Here is a 16,778-nt window from a genome sequence, read left to right as displayed (position 1 = left end):
CTTCGTAACCCACCTTCCAAACCGCCTCAATTCCCTCAAAGTTCTCCATTTTAGAAGGGGTCCCTTCTCAACTCTGTACCAGAGCAGGAGCTCTTGCGTAGCCCAATTACTCCCTCTCAGGACGGGAGCCCACGCCCAGCCCACGACGGGGACATCACTTGCTTACTTTTCCAGCTACTTCTTAAGTTAGGCAGGCCGTGAACCAACGGTCTCAGAAACCACCATGCTTCAGACTGGACTCGCGGGGAAGGCGTGGGTGGAGGCGAGGATTGGGCGCCCAGCGCTCCCGGTGGCGGTGGGGGGCTGGCCCACAATTCCTCGCGCGGGCGAGGCCGAGGGTGAGGGCGGGAAAGGCAAAGGGGGAAGGCAAGGGGGATACCCGACGAGAAGGGGTAGAAGACTGGAACCCTATAATGGAGACACCGATTAATCCTTACATGACTGTCTCATACCCCAAGCCGGTAAGCGGCTAGTGTGTGCGTTACCCCCACTTGGGGGTAGATCATTCCTATTAATAACCTTGAGGTTCCACCCAACAGTCCAGGGCTGAGGTGTGGAGATGTGGTGTGTAAGGCCTGGCTCTCCATCTTGCGGTCTCCACCCATCTTTTTACTGCCAGGATGTATGTTTGATGGGGAAACCCTAAAAGGGATTTGTAAGAATCGCAACAGAAATCGTGCAGTTACGGAGAAAATACAACAATCCTCCTCAGAAGGGCCAAGCCCGAGGCCGCGTGCAGGCAGGCCAGAGACTCCGCCCCTTCCGCCTTACGTCTGACGTCACACGGCGCGCGCGCGGGCGTGCGGAGTTGAGACTGGGGTGTAGCTACTCTGCGTAGGTGTTTGGCTTTGAAATGCAGCGGGACTTAGTGAGTTTCCCGCTGTCGCCAGCGGTGCGGGTGAAGCTGGTGTCTGCAGGTTTCCAGACAGCTGAGGAACTCCTAGAGATGAAACCGTGCGAGCTCAGCAAAGGTAACGACTCCTGGCGGCAAGTTGAGGCACACGGACCGCCGTCGGTGCCGCCTCCATCTCGATTCTTCCGCCTTCAGGTTTCCACCCTGTCTCCGCCAGTTTCCTCCGCCCAAGCCTGCATTTGCAACGTGAAACCGCTCCTTGACTCCAGTTAAACAGGGCGTGAATGGTTAGAGCTGTGGTCCTGAAAACGTTTACTAATTGCTTTCTCTACCCGTGCCTGCTGAATCCTCTTGAGGATTATCTATTACTCAAAAGAACCCTGTTAACGTGGATTATTATGTCCAATATGATGAAGGAACAGATGCTTGGGGAGGTTAAGTAACTTTTCATGATGACTGGGTTAGGAAATTGCGGAGCCAGGATTGGTACCCAGACAGCTGGTCTAGTTTTAGCTGTTCCAAAATCCAAGGGGCAAGGGATTATATTTGAGAAATGGAGGATTCGTGATAGGACTAGAGACACTAGGTGAGAAAGGGAGCAGAATCTCCAGCACGTGGAGAAAGCAACAGGAAGAAGATACTGCTTCTCTTCTGTAATTCGCTGGAAAAACAAAACAAGAAACCCCAAACCTCTCATTCCAGAACACTGTAGATTAAACATTGGTGGGAACCACTGTATCATCATGCGGTATACAAAAATGAAGCTGTCGGGCGCCTGGGTGGCCCAGCTGGTTAAGCAGCTGCCTTCGGCTCAGGTCATGATCCTGGAGTCCCAGGATCGAGTCCCGCATCGGGCTCCCTGCTCGGCGGGGAGCCTGCTTCTCCCTCTCCCTCTACTGCTCCCCCGCTTGTGCTCTCTCTCTCTGTCAAATAAATAAAATCTTTAAAAAAAAAAAAAAACAAGAAACAAAAATGAAGCTGTCTGCGGTCTCACTGTGCATGTTACACGAGGGTATGCTCAGAACTGCTCGTAAGATAGAACAAAATTTTAAGTCCTTGCCCTTAACAAATGGAAAGTAATGAGGTTTCAACTCACCCCTCAAGAATAAATGTTGTAGACCCAATGTTAACTGTTCTAAATCTTACACTGCGTTCGGTTTCCCAACGTTTTTGTTTGTTGGTTTAAGGATTTTATTTATTTGTTTGAGAGAGGACAAGCAGGAGGAACTGCAGAGGCAGAGGGAGAAGCAGGGAGTCAGATATGGGGCTTGATCCCAGGACTCTGGGATCACGACCTGAGCAGAAGGCAACCCTGTCTCCCAAAGTTTGATGGTTTTTTTTTTTCTTTCAACAAGTTGGTTTTGCAGAAAAGAAATGAGAGAATCTGCCTGATAATGGTAGCTAACAATTACTGAGCGTTTTGGATGGCCTCGGTATCCTACCCAGCTGTTCAATATGTCTCTTCCCGTTTTACAGAAAAAAAGATCTGAGACAAAAAAAAAAAAGTAACTCGCCCATACTAAGTAACTTCATAATAAGTGGTTCAGTCAGGGTTTACAAACCCAAGAAATCTGACTCCAGAATTTAGGCTTTTTAAATAGGATTTTCATTTCTTTATCACCCTATTGTCTTTTATTAGTGCCAAATTTGTATTCATATCCTAAGCAAATCAGGCACTGACCTATCAGACTCATAAGTGATGTCACCCTCACCTTTCATTATTCCTTTCATTAGCAGCTTGTTTTGTAATTGCCATTTTCTCTTCTCAAGCCATATTGTCTGATAAAAATGAAATTATATAGTTGAGGAAGCATAAGTGTATTGTTTAAAGTATTTGTGCATCAAATAATTGTTCTCATTAAAAATTTTGGAGTGATACGTGAATTTTTCATGGTAGTGTTTCTATGAGAAGTTTTTATTATGAATAATACATGCACAAACTTCTTAAAGTTAAATCTTGTTTTAGGCGGTTAGAGGTCATTTTCATTCTCTTCTGAGAAATCATTTTTTTTTTAAGATTTTATTTATTTATTTGACAGAGAGAGAGAGAGTGAGAGCAGGAACACAAGCAGGGGGAGTGGGAGAGGGAGAAGCCGGCCTCCAGTGGAGCAGGGAGCCTGATGCGGGACTCGATCCCAGGACTCTGGGATCATGACCTGAGCTGAAGGTAGACGCATAACAACTGAACCACCCAGGCGCCCCCAAAAAATAATTTAGATGCCTTATTAGATCAAGATAACTATGATTTCATAAAACCAAAAGGGATAGTAAAAGGACTGACTGCCTATACATTTTAATTTCTACCTCCTGAGATACTCTTGTAGGTACTCAAATGCTTTAGAGGTTTAGGTTTCTGGATTCTGCTTTTGAGGTAATAAATCTTTTAAGTATATAAAGACTAAGAAAACAAAGATGAATGCCTTTTTTAACTTGAAAAATTCAGTAGTTAATGGAATGTTATATTTTATTTTTATGTTTCTGTTTGTTTTTTTTTTTAAGATTTTATTTATTTATTTGAGAAGGAAAGCAGAGACAGAGGGAGAAGCAGGCTTCCCGCGGAGCAGGGAGCCTGATGAGGGGCTCGATCCCAGGACCCTGGGATCATGATCTGAGCCGAAGGCAGACACTCAACCGACTGAGCCACCCAGGCGTCCCTATTTTTGTGTTTCTTTACTCTTGGCATCACTCTTACTATCTAAAAATTAAAATTAATGAAGACAACCCAATAGCATGTTAAGACTTTTAAATTTCTAAAATCAAGGTTTGGGTTTTGTTGTTTTTTCCTTTTTCTTTTTTTACTTTCAGAAGTTGGGATATCTAAAGAGGAAGCCTTGGAAACTCTGCAAATTATAAGAAGAGAATGTCTCACAAGTAAATCAAGATATGCTGCTATAGCTGAGTCAGGCAAGAAGTGTACAGCACTGGAACTTCTTGAGCAGGAGCATACCCAGAGCTTCATAATTACCTTCTGTTCAGCACTAGATAATATTCTTGGGGGTGGAATACCCTTAACTAAAACAACAGAAATTTGTGGTGTACCGGGTATTGGAAAAACACAATTATGGTAAAGTAAAATGTTCCCTTCTTAAGTGTAGGCTTAATGACATTTTATGTAAGTAATAGAATATGGTGCTGTGGGTCTACATTCAGGAGACCAAAAGAGGATGTATGTGCTCTTAATTTTTTGTGTGTGTATGCATGCACATCAAACAAAAATCAGTTTACTATTTGTGTTACTTCAGTACCCCATCTTTAAATTGATATAATTATTTTGGTATCCAAAAACGTTTCTTTTGCAACATTGTAATGTGATCATTAGGGTAAACATGTAATATTCTGTTTTATTTTATTTCATTTTTTAAAGATTTTATTTATTTACAGAGAGATAGAGAGAGCACAAGTAGGCAGAGAGGCAGGCAGAGGCAGAGGGAGGGGAGCCTGACACGGGACTTGATCCCAGGATGCTGGGATCATGACCTGAGCCGAGGGCAGACGCTTAACGACTGAGCCACCCAGGCGCCCTCTTCTGTTTTATTATAGAATTAATTCCTGGGAATATATTTGAAGGTAGGTTTAGTATAAGAAAGGGTTTCATTCCCAGAGGCCTAAAAACCACTAAAAAGTCCTTAGTCATGGTTTTATGGGTATGCCCTCCCCCTAATCCAAATATCAGTTGATTCATATATATTTGGAGCAGAAAGTTAGCCATCTCTGTTGCCTAATGGTGGTACCTAATGGGTGGTAATGTGGAGTTTGAAAAACACTGCCTTAGATGATTATGATGATTTGGTCATTCAGCTTTCTCTTGACAGTATGCAGTTGGCAGTAGATGTGCAGATACCAGAATGTTTTGGAGGAGTGGAAGGTGAAGCAGTTTTTATTGATACTGAAGGAAGTTTTATGGTTGATAGAGTAGTAGACCTTGCTACTGCGTGCATTCAGCACCTTCGCCTTATAGCAGGAACACATATGGGAGAGGGTAAGTTAGCAAGTAATCCTCTTTTTCTCTATAATAAAAGTAATTAGCATTTGTACCTCTCAAGCCTCAGCAAGAAGCCATTTGGAACATGAAGCTTAATGACTTGACAGCATCCTAGTATTAAACTCTCAGATCTTTCTTTTAGACTTAGAAATGCCACAACCTAGACTGGCCTTTTCTTCTCCTTTTATGGCCCTCACTTCTTTCTTTCTTTCTTTTTTTTTTTTTTAAGATTTTATTTATTTATTCATGAGAGACAGACAGAGAGAGAGAGACAGAGGCAGAGGGAGAAGCAGGCTCCCCATGGAGCAGGGAGCCTGATGCGGGACTCGATCCCAGGACCCTGGGATCATGACCTGAGCCGAAGGCAGACGCTTAACCGACTGAGCCACCCAGGCGTCCCGGCCCTCACTTCTTTTTTAAGATTTTATCTATTTGAGAGAGAGCGAGCGAGAACAAGCATGAGTGGGGGGAGGGGCAGAAGGAGAGGGAGAAGACTCCCAGCTGAGCAGGGAGCCAGAGGTGGGGCCTGGATCCCCAGACCCTGGCGTCTTGACCTGAGCTGAACGCAGACGCCCTGCTGACTGAGTCACCTAGGCGCTCCACCAAAGGAAGGTAGCTTTGAAAAACCATGTTGGAAATATTTAGAACATTAAGCCGATTGACTTTAGGGGGCTCTGAGTAGAATGTAATTGAGTTCATGACTGTGTTAAGTTTTATTTTTGTCAAGTAGAAATATTGTTTGATTTTTTAAGAAAACATATAGAGGTAATTTCAATTTAAATACTTAAAGGTATTCAAGTTCTTGCCCTTTTAATTACTTTTAAATCAAATGGTTTCTGGTTTGACTGTTCTAGTTTATTTTTTGGATGTGCAGTCCTCATTTTTTTTTTTTAAGATTTTATTTATTTATTTGACAGATACATAGCGAGAGAGGGAACACAAGCAGGGGGAGTGGGAGAGGGAGAAGCAGGCTTCCCGCTGAGCAGGGTTAGGGGCTCGATCCCAGGACCCTGGGATCATGACCTGAGCCGAAGGCAGACGCTTAACGACTGAGCCACCCTTATTCTTTATTTTTTTTATTTTTATTTTTTTAAAGATTTTGTTTATTCATTTGACAGAGATAGATACAGCGAGAGAGGGAACACAAGCAGGAGGAGTGGGAGAGGGAGAAGCAGGCTTCCCGCAGATCAAGGAGCCCAGTGCAGGGCTTGATCCCAGGATCCTGGGATCATGACCTGAGCCGAAGGCAGACGCTTAACGACTGAGCCACCCAGGCGCCCCCCTTATTCTTTAATAATTGAAAAAAAAATACTTTTCATAAGATGCTTGTATTCCCTTTAAATGAGTGTAATAGCTGGATATTTTAATTTTCATATGAGTACTAGTGGTTCTTTTAATTTTTTTTTTTAAGATTTTTTTTTTTTTTTTTTTTTGAGAGAGAGAGCACCAGTGGTGGGGAGGGGTGGAGGGAGAGGGAGAAAAAGACTACCCGCTGAGCAGGGAGCCCGATGCAGGACTCTATGCCAAGATCCTGGGGCCATGACCCGGGCGGAAGGCAGACGCTTAACCAACTGAGCCACCCAGGCACCCCTCCCCAAAAGTGGTTTTTAAAAAAATATATAATCTAAGGAGGATCTTACATTGTTTCTACTTAAATATCAAATTATGCTACAATAATAAAGGAAAAAAGTTACCATAAGGGAAAAAGATGCTTCTTTTGAACATTTTTCCTTTTAACTCTTAATTTGCAGTCCTATAAAAGAGAAAAACAAGAGAAATTCCATTATGTGACTTCTATTCAATGGAAGCCAGTAACTAGAAATATGAAAAGGCGGGCATTAAAACTCTAGTTGTGTATATGTATAAACAATTTCTAGATAGCCTAGCATGTAAGCAAATAGTGCAAAAGGTGAAAATAAGACGTCAGGAATTATGCAATGATAGTTTATAGTAATTTTGTTACAATTTTGTTATCTTTCAATTAAAGCGAAGAATTTTGTTATTCAAAGGTATTGTTTTCCTACAGTCGCCAATATATCAAAACAAATAACACTAATTATTTTATTTTAAGATGGTTTTGTTTTATTCTAGAGCACCCAAAAGCTTTGGAGGATTTCACTCTTGAAAATATTCTTTCCCATATTTACTATTTTCGTTGTCGTGACTACACAGAGCTGTTGGCACAAGTTTATCTCCTTCCAGACTTCCTTTCAGAACACTCAAAGGTATGCCTCAAACTACTGAAATACAGCTAACCTTTGGAATGTCTTTGGCGGTGTTTGATTAGCATGAAAAATAAGTAAATAGTATAGTATCATAAGCCTGTTCAAAAATTTCTTTTTTCCTTGTCCTACAATTTACTTATATTTACACATATTTAGCATATATACATATGTAATTTATGCCCAAAGTAAGAAATTGAAATGATATAGAAGGAGGTTCTGCCTCAAGTAATGGTAGAATAGCTTCTAACAAACTCTTTAGAAAGGTATAAAATGAAAAATACAACTTCCCTTCTACTGCTTCCTAGTACTTCTCCCTAAAGTTGACCACTATTGTTTCTTGTGTGTCTTCTCAAAAATTTTTTTATACATGTTGCAATATCTATCTACCCATTTTTAATATTTGCTAGTGGGGTAATACTGTAATAATGGTGTTGCACCTTCCATTTTTGCTTAGTGTTTTGCATATCTCCATCACCACATGTGGATAAACCTCATTCTTTTTTTTCAGCTACATACTGTTTAAGAGGGTGCTTTTGCTGTTGGTGGGAATGTAAAATGGTACAGTTGCCTCAAAAAACCATATGGTGGTTCCTCAAAAAATTGAAAATAGAATTACCCTATGACCCACCAATTCCACTTCTGTGTTTATCAGCAAAAGAATTGAAAGCAGGGTCTTTTTTTTTTTTTTTAATTTTTTTTTTATTCTTATATTATCCCCATACATTGCATCATTAGTTTTATTTTATTTGTTTATTTTTTAAAGATTTTATTTATTTATTTGACAGAGAGATAGACAGAGAGAACAAGTAGGCAGAGAGGCAGGCAGAGGGAGAGGGAGAAGCAGGCTCCCTGCCCAGCAGGGAGCCCGATGCGGGGCTCGATCCCAGGACCCTGGGATCACGACCTGAGCCGAAGGCAGCCGCTTAACCAACTGAGCCACCCAGGCGCCCCCTGCATCATTAGTTTTAGATGTAGTGTTCCATGATTCATTGTTTGTGCATAACACCCAGTGCTGCATGCAGAATGTGCCCTCCTCAATACCCATCACCAGGCTAACCCATCCTCCCATCCCCCTCCCCTCTAGAACCCTCAGTTTGTTTTTCAGAGTCCATCGTCTCTCATGGTTCGTCTCCCCCTCCGATTTCCCCCCCTTCATTCTTCCCCTCCCGCTACCTTCTTCTTCTTCTTCTTCTTCTTTTTTCTTAACATATATTGCATTATTTGTTTCAGAGGTACAGATCTGAGATTCAACAGTCTTGCACAATTCACAGCTCTTACCAGAGCACATACCCTCCCCAGTGTCCATCTCCCAGTCACCCCATCCCTCCCACCCCACCCCCCACTCCAGCAACACTCAGTTTGTTTCCTGCGATTAAGAATTCCTCATATCAGTGAGGTCATATGATACATGTCTTTCTCTGTTTGACTTATTTCGCTCAACATAATACCCTCCAGTTCCACCCACGTCGTTGCAAATGGCAAGATCTCATTCCTTTTGATGGCTGCATAATATTCCATTGTATATATATACCACATCTTCTTTATCCATTCATCTGTCGATGGACATCTTGGCTCTTTCCACAGTTTGGCTATTGTGGACATTGCTGCTATAAACATCGGGGTGCATGTACCCTTTCGGATCCCTACTTTTGTATCTTTGGGGTAAATACCCAGTAGTGCAATTCCTGGATCATATAGTAGCTCTATTTTCAACTTTTTGAGGAACCTCCATACTGTTTTCCAGAGTGGCTGCACCAGCTTGCATTCCCACCAACAGTGTAGGAGGGTTCCCCTTTCTCCGCATCCCGCCAACATCTGTCGTTTCCTGACTTGTTAATTTTAGCCATTCTGACTGGTGTGAGGTGGTATCTCATTGAGGTTTTGATTTGGATTTCCCTGATGCTGAGCGATATTGAGCACTTTTTCATGTGTCTGTTGGCCATTTGGATGTCTTCTTTGGGAAAATGTCTCTTCATGTCTTCTGCCCATTTCTTGATTGGACTCTTTGTTCTTTGGGTGTTAAGTTTGATGAGTTCTTTATAGATTTTGGATACCAGTCCTTTATCTGATATGTCATTTGCAAATATCTTCTCCCATTGTGTCAGTTGTCTTTTGGTTTTGTTGACTGTTTCCTTTGCTTTGCAAAAGCTTTTTATCTTGATGAAGTCCCAAGAGTTCATTTTTGCCCTTGCTTCCCTTGCCTTTGGCGCTGTTTCTAGGAAGAACTTGCTGCGGCTGAGTTCGAAGAGGTTGCTGCCTGTGTTCTCCTTTAGGATTTTGATGGACTCCTGTCTCACATTGAGGTCTTTCAACCATTTGGAGTCTATTTTTGTGTGTGGTGTAAGGAAATGGTCCAGTTTCATTCTTCTGCATGTGGCTATCCAATTTACCCAACACCATTTGTCGAAGAGACTGTCTTTTTTCCATTGGACATTCTTTCCTGCTTTGTCGAAGATTAGTTGACCATAGAGTTGAGGGTCCATTTCTGGGCTCTCTGTTCTGTTCCATTGATCTATGTGCCTGTTTTTGTGCCAGTACCATACTGTCTTGATGATGACAGCTTTGTAATAGAGCTTGAAGTCTGGAATTGTGATGCCGCCAGCTTTGCTTTTCTTTTTCAACATTCCTCTGGCTATGTGGGGTCTTTTCTGGTTCCATACAAATTTTAGGATTATTTGTTCCATTTCTTTGTAAAAAGTGGATGCTATTTTGATGGAGGTTGCATTGAATGTGTAGATTGCTCTAGGTAGCATTGACATCTTCACAATATTTGTTCTTCCAATCCATGAGCATGGAACTTTTTCCATTTCTTTGTGTCTTCCTCAGTTTCTTTCATGAGTATTTTATAGTTTTCTGAGTACAGATCCTTTGCCTCTTTGGTTAGATTTATTCCTAGGTATCTTATGGTTTTGGGTGCAATTGTAAATGGGATCGACTGCTTAATTTCTCTTTCTTCTGTCTTGTTGTTAGTGTATAGGAATGCCACTGACTTCTGTGCATTGATTTTATATCCTGCCACTTTACTGAATTCCTGTATGAGTTCTAGCAGTTTTGGGGTGGAGTCTTTGGGGTTTTCCACATAAAGTATCATTTCATCTGCAAACAGTGAGAGTTTGACTTCTTCTTTGCCAATTTGGATGCCTTTGATTTCTTTTTGTTGTCTGATTGCTGTGGCTAGGACTTCCAATACTATGTTGAATAGCAATGGTGATAGTGGACATCCCTGCCGCGTTCCTGACCTTAGGGGGAAAGCTCTCAGTTTTTCCCCATTGAGAATGATATTCGCTGTAGGTTTTTCATAGATGGCTTTTATGATATTGAGATATGTGCCCTCTATGCCTATACTCTGAAGAGTTTTGATCAAGAAAGGATGCTGTACTTTGTCAAATGCTTTTTCTGCATCTATTGAGAGGATCATATGGTTCTTGTTCTTTCTTTTGTTAATGTATTGTATCACATTGATTGATTTGCGGATGTTGAACCAACCTTGCAGCCCAGGGATAAATCCCACTTGGTTGTGGTGAATAATCCTTTTAATGTACTGTTGGATCCTATTGGCTAGTATTTTGGTGAGAATTTTTGCATCCATGTTCATCAGGGATATTGGTCTGTAATTCTCCTTTTTGATGGGGTCTTTGTCTGGTTTTGGGATCAAGATAATGCTGGCCTCATAAAATGAGTTTGGAAGTTTTCCTTCCATTTCTCTTTTTTGGAACAGTTTCAGAAGAATAGGTATTTATTCTTCTTTAAATGTTTGGTAGAATTCCCCTGGGAAGCCATCTGGCCCTGGGCTTTTGTTTGTTGGGAGATTTTTGATGACTGCTTCAATTTCCTTAGTGGTTATAGGTCTGTTCAGGTTTTCTATTTCTTCCTGGTTCAGTTTTGGTAGTTGATACATCTCTAGAAATGCATCCATTTCTTCCAGGTGATCTAATTTGCTGGCATAGAGTTGCTCATAATATGTTCTTATATTTGTTTGTATTTCTTTGGTGTTGGTTGTGATCTCTCCTCTTTCATTCATGATTTTGTTGATTTGGGTCATTTTTCTTTTTGATAAGTCTGGCCAGGGGTTTATCAATCTTGTTAATTCTTTCAAAGAATCAGCTCCTAGTTTCGTTGATCTGTTCTACTGTTCTTTTAGTTTCTATTTCATTGATTTCTGCTCTGATCTTTATTATTTCTCTTCTCCTGCTGGGTTTAGGTTTTATTTGCTGTTCTTTCTCCAGCTCCTTTAGGTGTAGGGTTAGGTTGTGTACTTGAGACCTTTCTTGTTTCCTGAGAAAGGCTTGTATTGCTATATACTTTCCTCTTAGGACTGCCTTTGCTGCATCCCAAAGATTTTGAATAGTTGTGTTTTCATTTTCATTGGTTCCATGAATTTTTTTAATTCTTTACTTTCCTGGTTGACCCATTCATTCTTCAATAGGATGCTCTTTAGCCTCCATGTATTTGAGTTCCTTCCGACTTTCCTCTTGTGATTGAGTTCTAGTTTCAAAGCATTGTGGTCTGAAAATAGGCAGGGAATGATCCCAGTCTTTTGATACCGGTTGAGACCTGATTTATGACCTAGGATATGATCGATTCTGGAGAATGTTCCATGGGCACTAGAGAAGAATGTGTATTCCGTTGCTTTGGGATGCAATGTTCTGAATATGTCTGTGAAGTCCATTTGGTCCAGTGTGTCATTTAAAGTCTTTATTTCCTTGTTGATCTTTTGCTTAGACGATCTGTCCATTTCAGTGAGGGGGGTGTTAAAGTCCCCCACTATTACTGTATTGTTGTCGATGTGTTTCTTTGCTTTTGTTATTAATTGCCTTATATAATTGGCTGCGCCCATGTTAAAGGGCATAGATATTTACAATTGTTAGATCTTCTTGTTGGATAGACCCTTTAAGTAGGATATAGTGTCCTTCCTCATCTCTTATTACAGTCTTTGGTTTAAAATCTAATTTGTCTGATATAAGGATTGCCACCCCAGCTTTCTTTTGGTGTCCATTAGCATGGTAAATGGTTTTCCACCCCTTACTTTCAATCTGGGGGTGTCTTTGGGTCTAAAAATGAGTCTCTTGCAGACAGCATATCGATGGGTCTTGTTTTTTAATCCAATCTGATAGGCTATGTCTTTTGATTGGGGCATTTAGCCCATTTACATTCAGGGTAACTATTGAAAGATAGGAATTTAGTGCCATTGTATTGCCTGTAAGGTGACTGTTACTGTATATTGTCTGTGTTCCTTTCTGGTCTGTGTTGCTTTTAGGGTCTCTCTTTGCTTAGAGGACCCCTTTCAAGATTTCTTGTAGGGCTGGTTTTGTGTTTGCAAATTCCTTTAGTTTTTGTTTGTCCTGGAAGCTTTTTATCTCTCCTTCAATTTTCAATGACAGCCTAGCTGGATATAGTATTCTTGGCTGCATATTTTTCTCATTTAGTGCTCTGAATATATCCTGCCAGTCCTTTCTGGCCTGCCAGGTCTCTGTGGATAGGTCTGTTGCCAATCTAATGTTTCTGCCATTGTAGGTTACATATCTCTTCTCCCGAGCTGCTTTCAGGATTTTCTCTTTGTCTCTGAGACTCGTAAGTTTTACTATTAGATGTCGGGGTGTTGACCTATTTTTATTGATTTTGAGGGGGATTCTCTGTGCCTCCTGGATTTTGATGCCTGTTTCCTTCCCCAAATTAGGGAAGTTCTCTGCTATAAATTGCCCCTCTCTCTCTTTCTTCTTCTTCTGGGATCCCAATTATTCTAATGTTGTTTCGTCTTATGGTATCGCTTATCTCTCGAATTCTGCCCTCATGATCCAGTAGTTGTTTATCTCTCTTTTTCTCAGCTTCTTTATTTTCCATCATTTGGTCTTCTATATCACTGATTCTGTCTTCTGCCTCATTTATCCTAGCAGTTAGTGCCCTCCTATTTGATTGCACCTCATTAATAGCCTTTTTGATTTCGACTTGGTTAGATTTTAGTTCTTTTACTTCTCCAGAAAGGGTTTCTCTAATAATTTCCATGCTTTTCTCAAGCCCAGCTAGTATCTTTAAAGTGATGATTCTGAGCTCTAGATCTGACATCATACTAATGTCCGTATTGAGTAGATCCCTGGCAGTTGGTACTACCTCTTGTTCTTTTTGTTGAGGTGATTTTTTCCGTCTTGTCATTTTGTGCAGAGGAGAATAGATTAATGAGAGAACAAAATGCTAGCAGAGTAACAACGTCCCCAGAAAATATACTCTAAACAAATCAGAAAAGACCTGAAGCAGTGGGAAAAGAAAGGGAAAGAGAGAAAAGAGAAAAAGAAAAAAGAAAAAGATAAAGATAAAAACAAACAAAAACAGAACAAAACAAAACAACAACAACAAAAAAACCCAGAATGTGATCAAATATGATCAGGCTGGTATATAGATCAGTGCCACACACTAGATTTTGGGTGTATTTTGGTCTGTTAGAAGAAAGTGCCTCCCAAAATTTTAAAGAAAGAAAAACATATATATACAAAAATAAGGGTTGATATGATGAAGGGATGGAATATGACTGTAAAGATGGAAATTATAAAAAATTTTATAAAAGGAATTGATAAGAAGTTGTTTGAAAAAAGAAAGAAGAGGATTTAAAAAAAAGAAAAAAGAACGGGAGAGAATGTGATCAGGCAGGGGAGTAGAAAAAAAAACCATATACTAGAGATTTAGGGTATATTTTGATCTGTTAGAAGAAACTATCTCAGGGGCGCCTGGGTGGCTCAATCGTTAAGCCTTCGGCTCAGGTCGTGATCCCAGGGTCCTGGGTCGAGCCCCACATCGGGCTCCCTGCTCCGCGGGAAGCCTGCTTCTCCCTCTCCTACTCCCCCTGTTTGTGTTCCCTCTCTCGCTGTGTCTCTCTCTGTCAAATAAATAAATAAAATCTTAAAAAAAAAAACTATCTTAAATTTTTAAAGAGAGAACAACTTATATATATATGCCAAAAATACGGGTAACTACTATGAAGGGATAGAATATGACTCTAAAAATGAAAAATAAAAATGTTTTTTAAAAAAGGGATTGATAAGATGTTGGTTGAAAAAGGGAAAAAGAAAAATTAAAAAAAAAAAAAACAGTTAAAAAAAATTAACTTTGAAAGACTAAAGAATCATGGTAAAAAAGCCATGAATTCTGTGTGTAGTATTCCCCTAGTGCTGGAGTTCTGCCATTCTCATTGATCGATAAACTTGGTCTTGGCTGGCTTTTCTCGCTGATCTTCTGGGGAGGGGCCTGTTGCCGTGGTTTCCAAATGTCTTTGCTGGAGACGGACTTGCCCTGCCCTTGCCCGGTCTGGGCTAAGTAATCTGCTCGGGTTTGGTCTCCAGAGCCTTTGTTCCCTGTGAGCTTTCCTTACAGCTTTGGAGGCAGAGAATGAAAATGGTGGCCTCCCAATCTCCGTCCCGGAGGAGCCGAGAACTTGGGGCCCTGCTCCTCAGTGAGCCCCTAGAGCAAAGCAGTCAGTCACTCCTGTCTCCCTGGTCTCCGGCCGCACTCTGTGCTCACCCGGCCTGTGACTGCGCGTTTCTATCTCTGGCGCTCGACCCCGTGTGGAGTCTCCAAACCCAGCAGATCTCTGTGGTTCGCTCCTGCGCCGCTCCTCCCGGGGGAGGAAGGTGAGTCTCCCCAGACCTGCTGCTTGTTGGGTCCCTGCTGGAGGAGCAGTGGCCCGACTGTGCCGCGGATCACGGTTTATGGCAACCCCGAGCTGAGAGCCTGCGCCTGGGCTCCGTCTCTGCAGCTGGCTTCTCTGCTCCGATACCTGGGAGCTCTTCTGCACTCAGGCACCCCCGGTCTTTCTGTGACCCCGAGGGTCCTGAGACCACACTGTCCCTCAAGGGTTCCACCCCCTGCTTAGCCACCGGAGTGACGTCCCTCAGCAGAGCAGACTTTTAAAAGTTCCAATTTTGTGCTCCGTGGTTCTATCACTTGCCAGAAGCGGCCAACAGAGGCCCCTCCCCTGCCATCTATCCTCCCGAATATCGCCTCAGATTCACTTCTCCGCGCGTCCTACCTTCCAGAAAGTGGTCGCTTTTCTGATGAGAGAGTTGTTGCTATTCTTTTCTTCGATCTCCTGTTGAGTTTGTAGGTGTTCAGAATGGTTTGATCCCTGTCCAGCTGAATTCCTGAGAGGAGACGAAATCCAGGTCTCCTACTCCTCCGCCATCTTGCTCCGCCGAAAGCAGGGTCTTGAAGAGATATTTGTAAACCTGTGTTCATAGCAGCATTATTCATATTACCTAAAATGTGGAAGCAACCCAAGTGTCCACTGATGAATGAATAGATGAACAAAATGTGGTATACACATACAATGTAATATTATTCATCCTTAAAAAGGAAAGAATTTCTAACATATGCTACAACTTGGATGAATCTTGAGGACATTATGTTAAGTGAAATAAGCCAGTCAAAAAAAGACATACTGTATGATTCTACTTACATGAGGTGTGAAGAGTAGTCAGACTCAGACATAAAATAGAATGGTGGTTACAAGGGCCTGAGGGGGGAAGGGGAAAATGGGCAGTTATTGTTTAATGGGAATAGAATTTCAGCTATACAAGATGAATGTTCTGTGTATTCTACATAAAAAAAATTGGGAAACGACTAAGTACCTTAATTTATTTAACTAATCCTCTTATTGGTGGTCTTTTAGATGCTATTATTAACAGTGGTTTGGAGATAATCCTTACACATATCATCTTGGGGTACATTTTTAAGTGTGTTTATGGGATAAATTTTTTTTTTTTAAGATTTTATTTATTTGAGAGAGAAAGAGAAAACGAGCATGAGCTGGGGGAGGAGCAGAGGGAGAGGAGAAGTGGACTCCCTGCTGAGCATGGATTGCGGCTCCATCCCAGGACCTGAGATCATGATCTGAGCTGAGGGCACACGCTTAACTGACTGAGCCACCCAGGCATCCCGAGGTAGAGAAAGCAGACTTTGTGCTGAGGGCAGAGCCCGACCTGGGGGGCTCAATTTCATGACCCTGAGCTCAGGTCCTGAGCTGAAACCAAGGACCTGAGATCATGATCTGAGCTGAAGTCAGATGCTTAACCAACTGAGCCACCCAGGTGCCCCTGTTTATGGGATAAATTCTAAGTATTAGAATTATATTAAAGAGTATGTGCATATTTAATTTTGATAAATATTACACATGACAAAGACTCTCTGACCAAACTTTAGTCAGCCTCCTCTGAGCCTTTTTGAATATGCCTCGACTTTCACCCACATCCTGTCTTTGGCCTGACCAATCCAGTTCATTACTGTGAATAGTGCTGCTGTGAACATAGGGGTACAGTAGTAAAGAATCCTGTAAATTAGTTTAGAGAGAATCTCCCACCTTTAATTTCTGATCACCCTTGATATTTCAAGTTCCTCATTCCCCACTTTCAATGTTATGTCTTTGACCTGCCTATATAGCAAGAATTCTGTTAGGTCACGTTACCAAGAATCCTACCATTGATGTCTCCTCCTAATAATTTTCTATTCACTGACACTCACTCTGCTCCTTGGCTATAAATCCCCACTTGTCCTTGTTGTATTTGGGGTTAAGCCCAATATCTCTTCCCTATTACAAAACCCATCAAAAAGGATATTGCTATCTTCTTGTATAAAGTCTTCCTTACTATTTTAACAGGTGTCAATAATTTTTTTTTTAACACAGATTGCCCTTCAAAAAGGTTGTACCAGTGGATCAAAAAACAAGACTGAACTA

The 16,778-nt window shown here is 41.5% G+C and overlaps 1 protein-coding gene across 8 annotated transcripts in view; it reads left to right on the top strand.

Annotated features, from left to right (window-relative positions):
• The first annotated feature begins 786 nt into the window (after positions 1-786).
• The window catches only part of RAD51C (RAD51 paralog C), an 89,607-nt gene continuing 73,615 nt past the window's right edge, over positions 787-16,778 (top strand). For 6 of the 8 annotated variants that reach the window (XR_010408535.1, XR_008507187.2, XM_064582677.1 and 3 more), the window contains exons 1-4: positions 787-971; positions 3,659-3,917; positions 4,666-4,832; positions 6,927-7,060. Coding sequence is in view for 6 of the 8 variants with exons in the window: in XM_064582677.1 (XP_064438747.1) it covers positions 854-971; positions 3,659-3,917; positions 4,666-4,832; positions 6,927-7,060 (678 nt within the window). In the remaining 2 variants the exon portion in view is untranslated. Of the gene's footprint in view, positions 972-3,658; positions 3,918-4,665; positions 4,833-6,926; positions 7,061-14,422; positions 14,680-16,778 lie in introns of all 8 variants that reach the window. The other 2 variants (XM_064582678.1, XM_064582674.1) reach the window with 2 other exon arrangements.

This window comes from Mirounga angustirostris, unplaced genomic scaffold (assembly GCF_029215605.1).
Source record: "Mirounga angustirostris isolate CCGP_5_RB_7025 unplaced genomic scaffold, mMirAng1.0.hap1 SCAF_17, whole genome shotgun sequence".
Taxonomy (NCBI): Eukaryota; Metazoa; Chordata; class Mammalia; order Carnivora; family Phocidae; genus Mirounga; species Mirounga angustirostris.
This window is presented reverse-complemented; position numbering and strand designations above follow the sequence as displayed.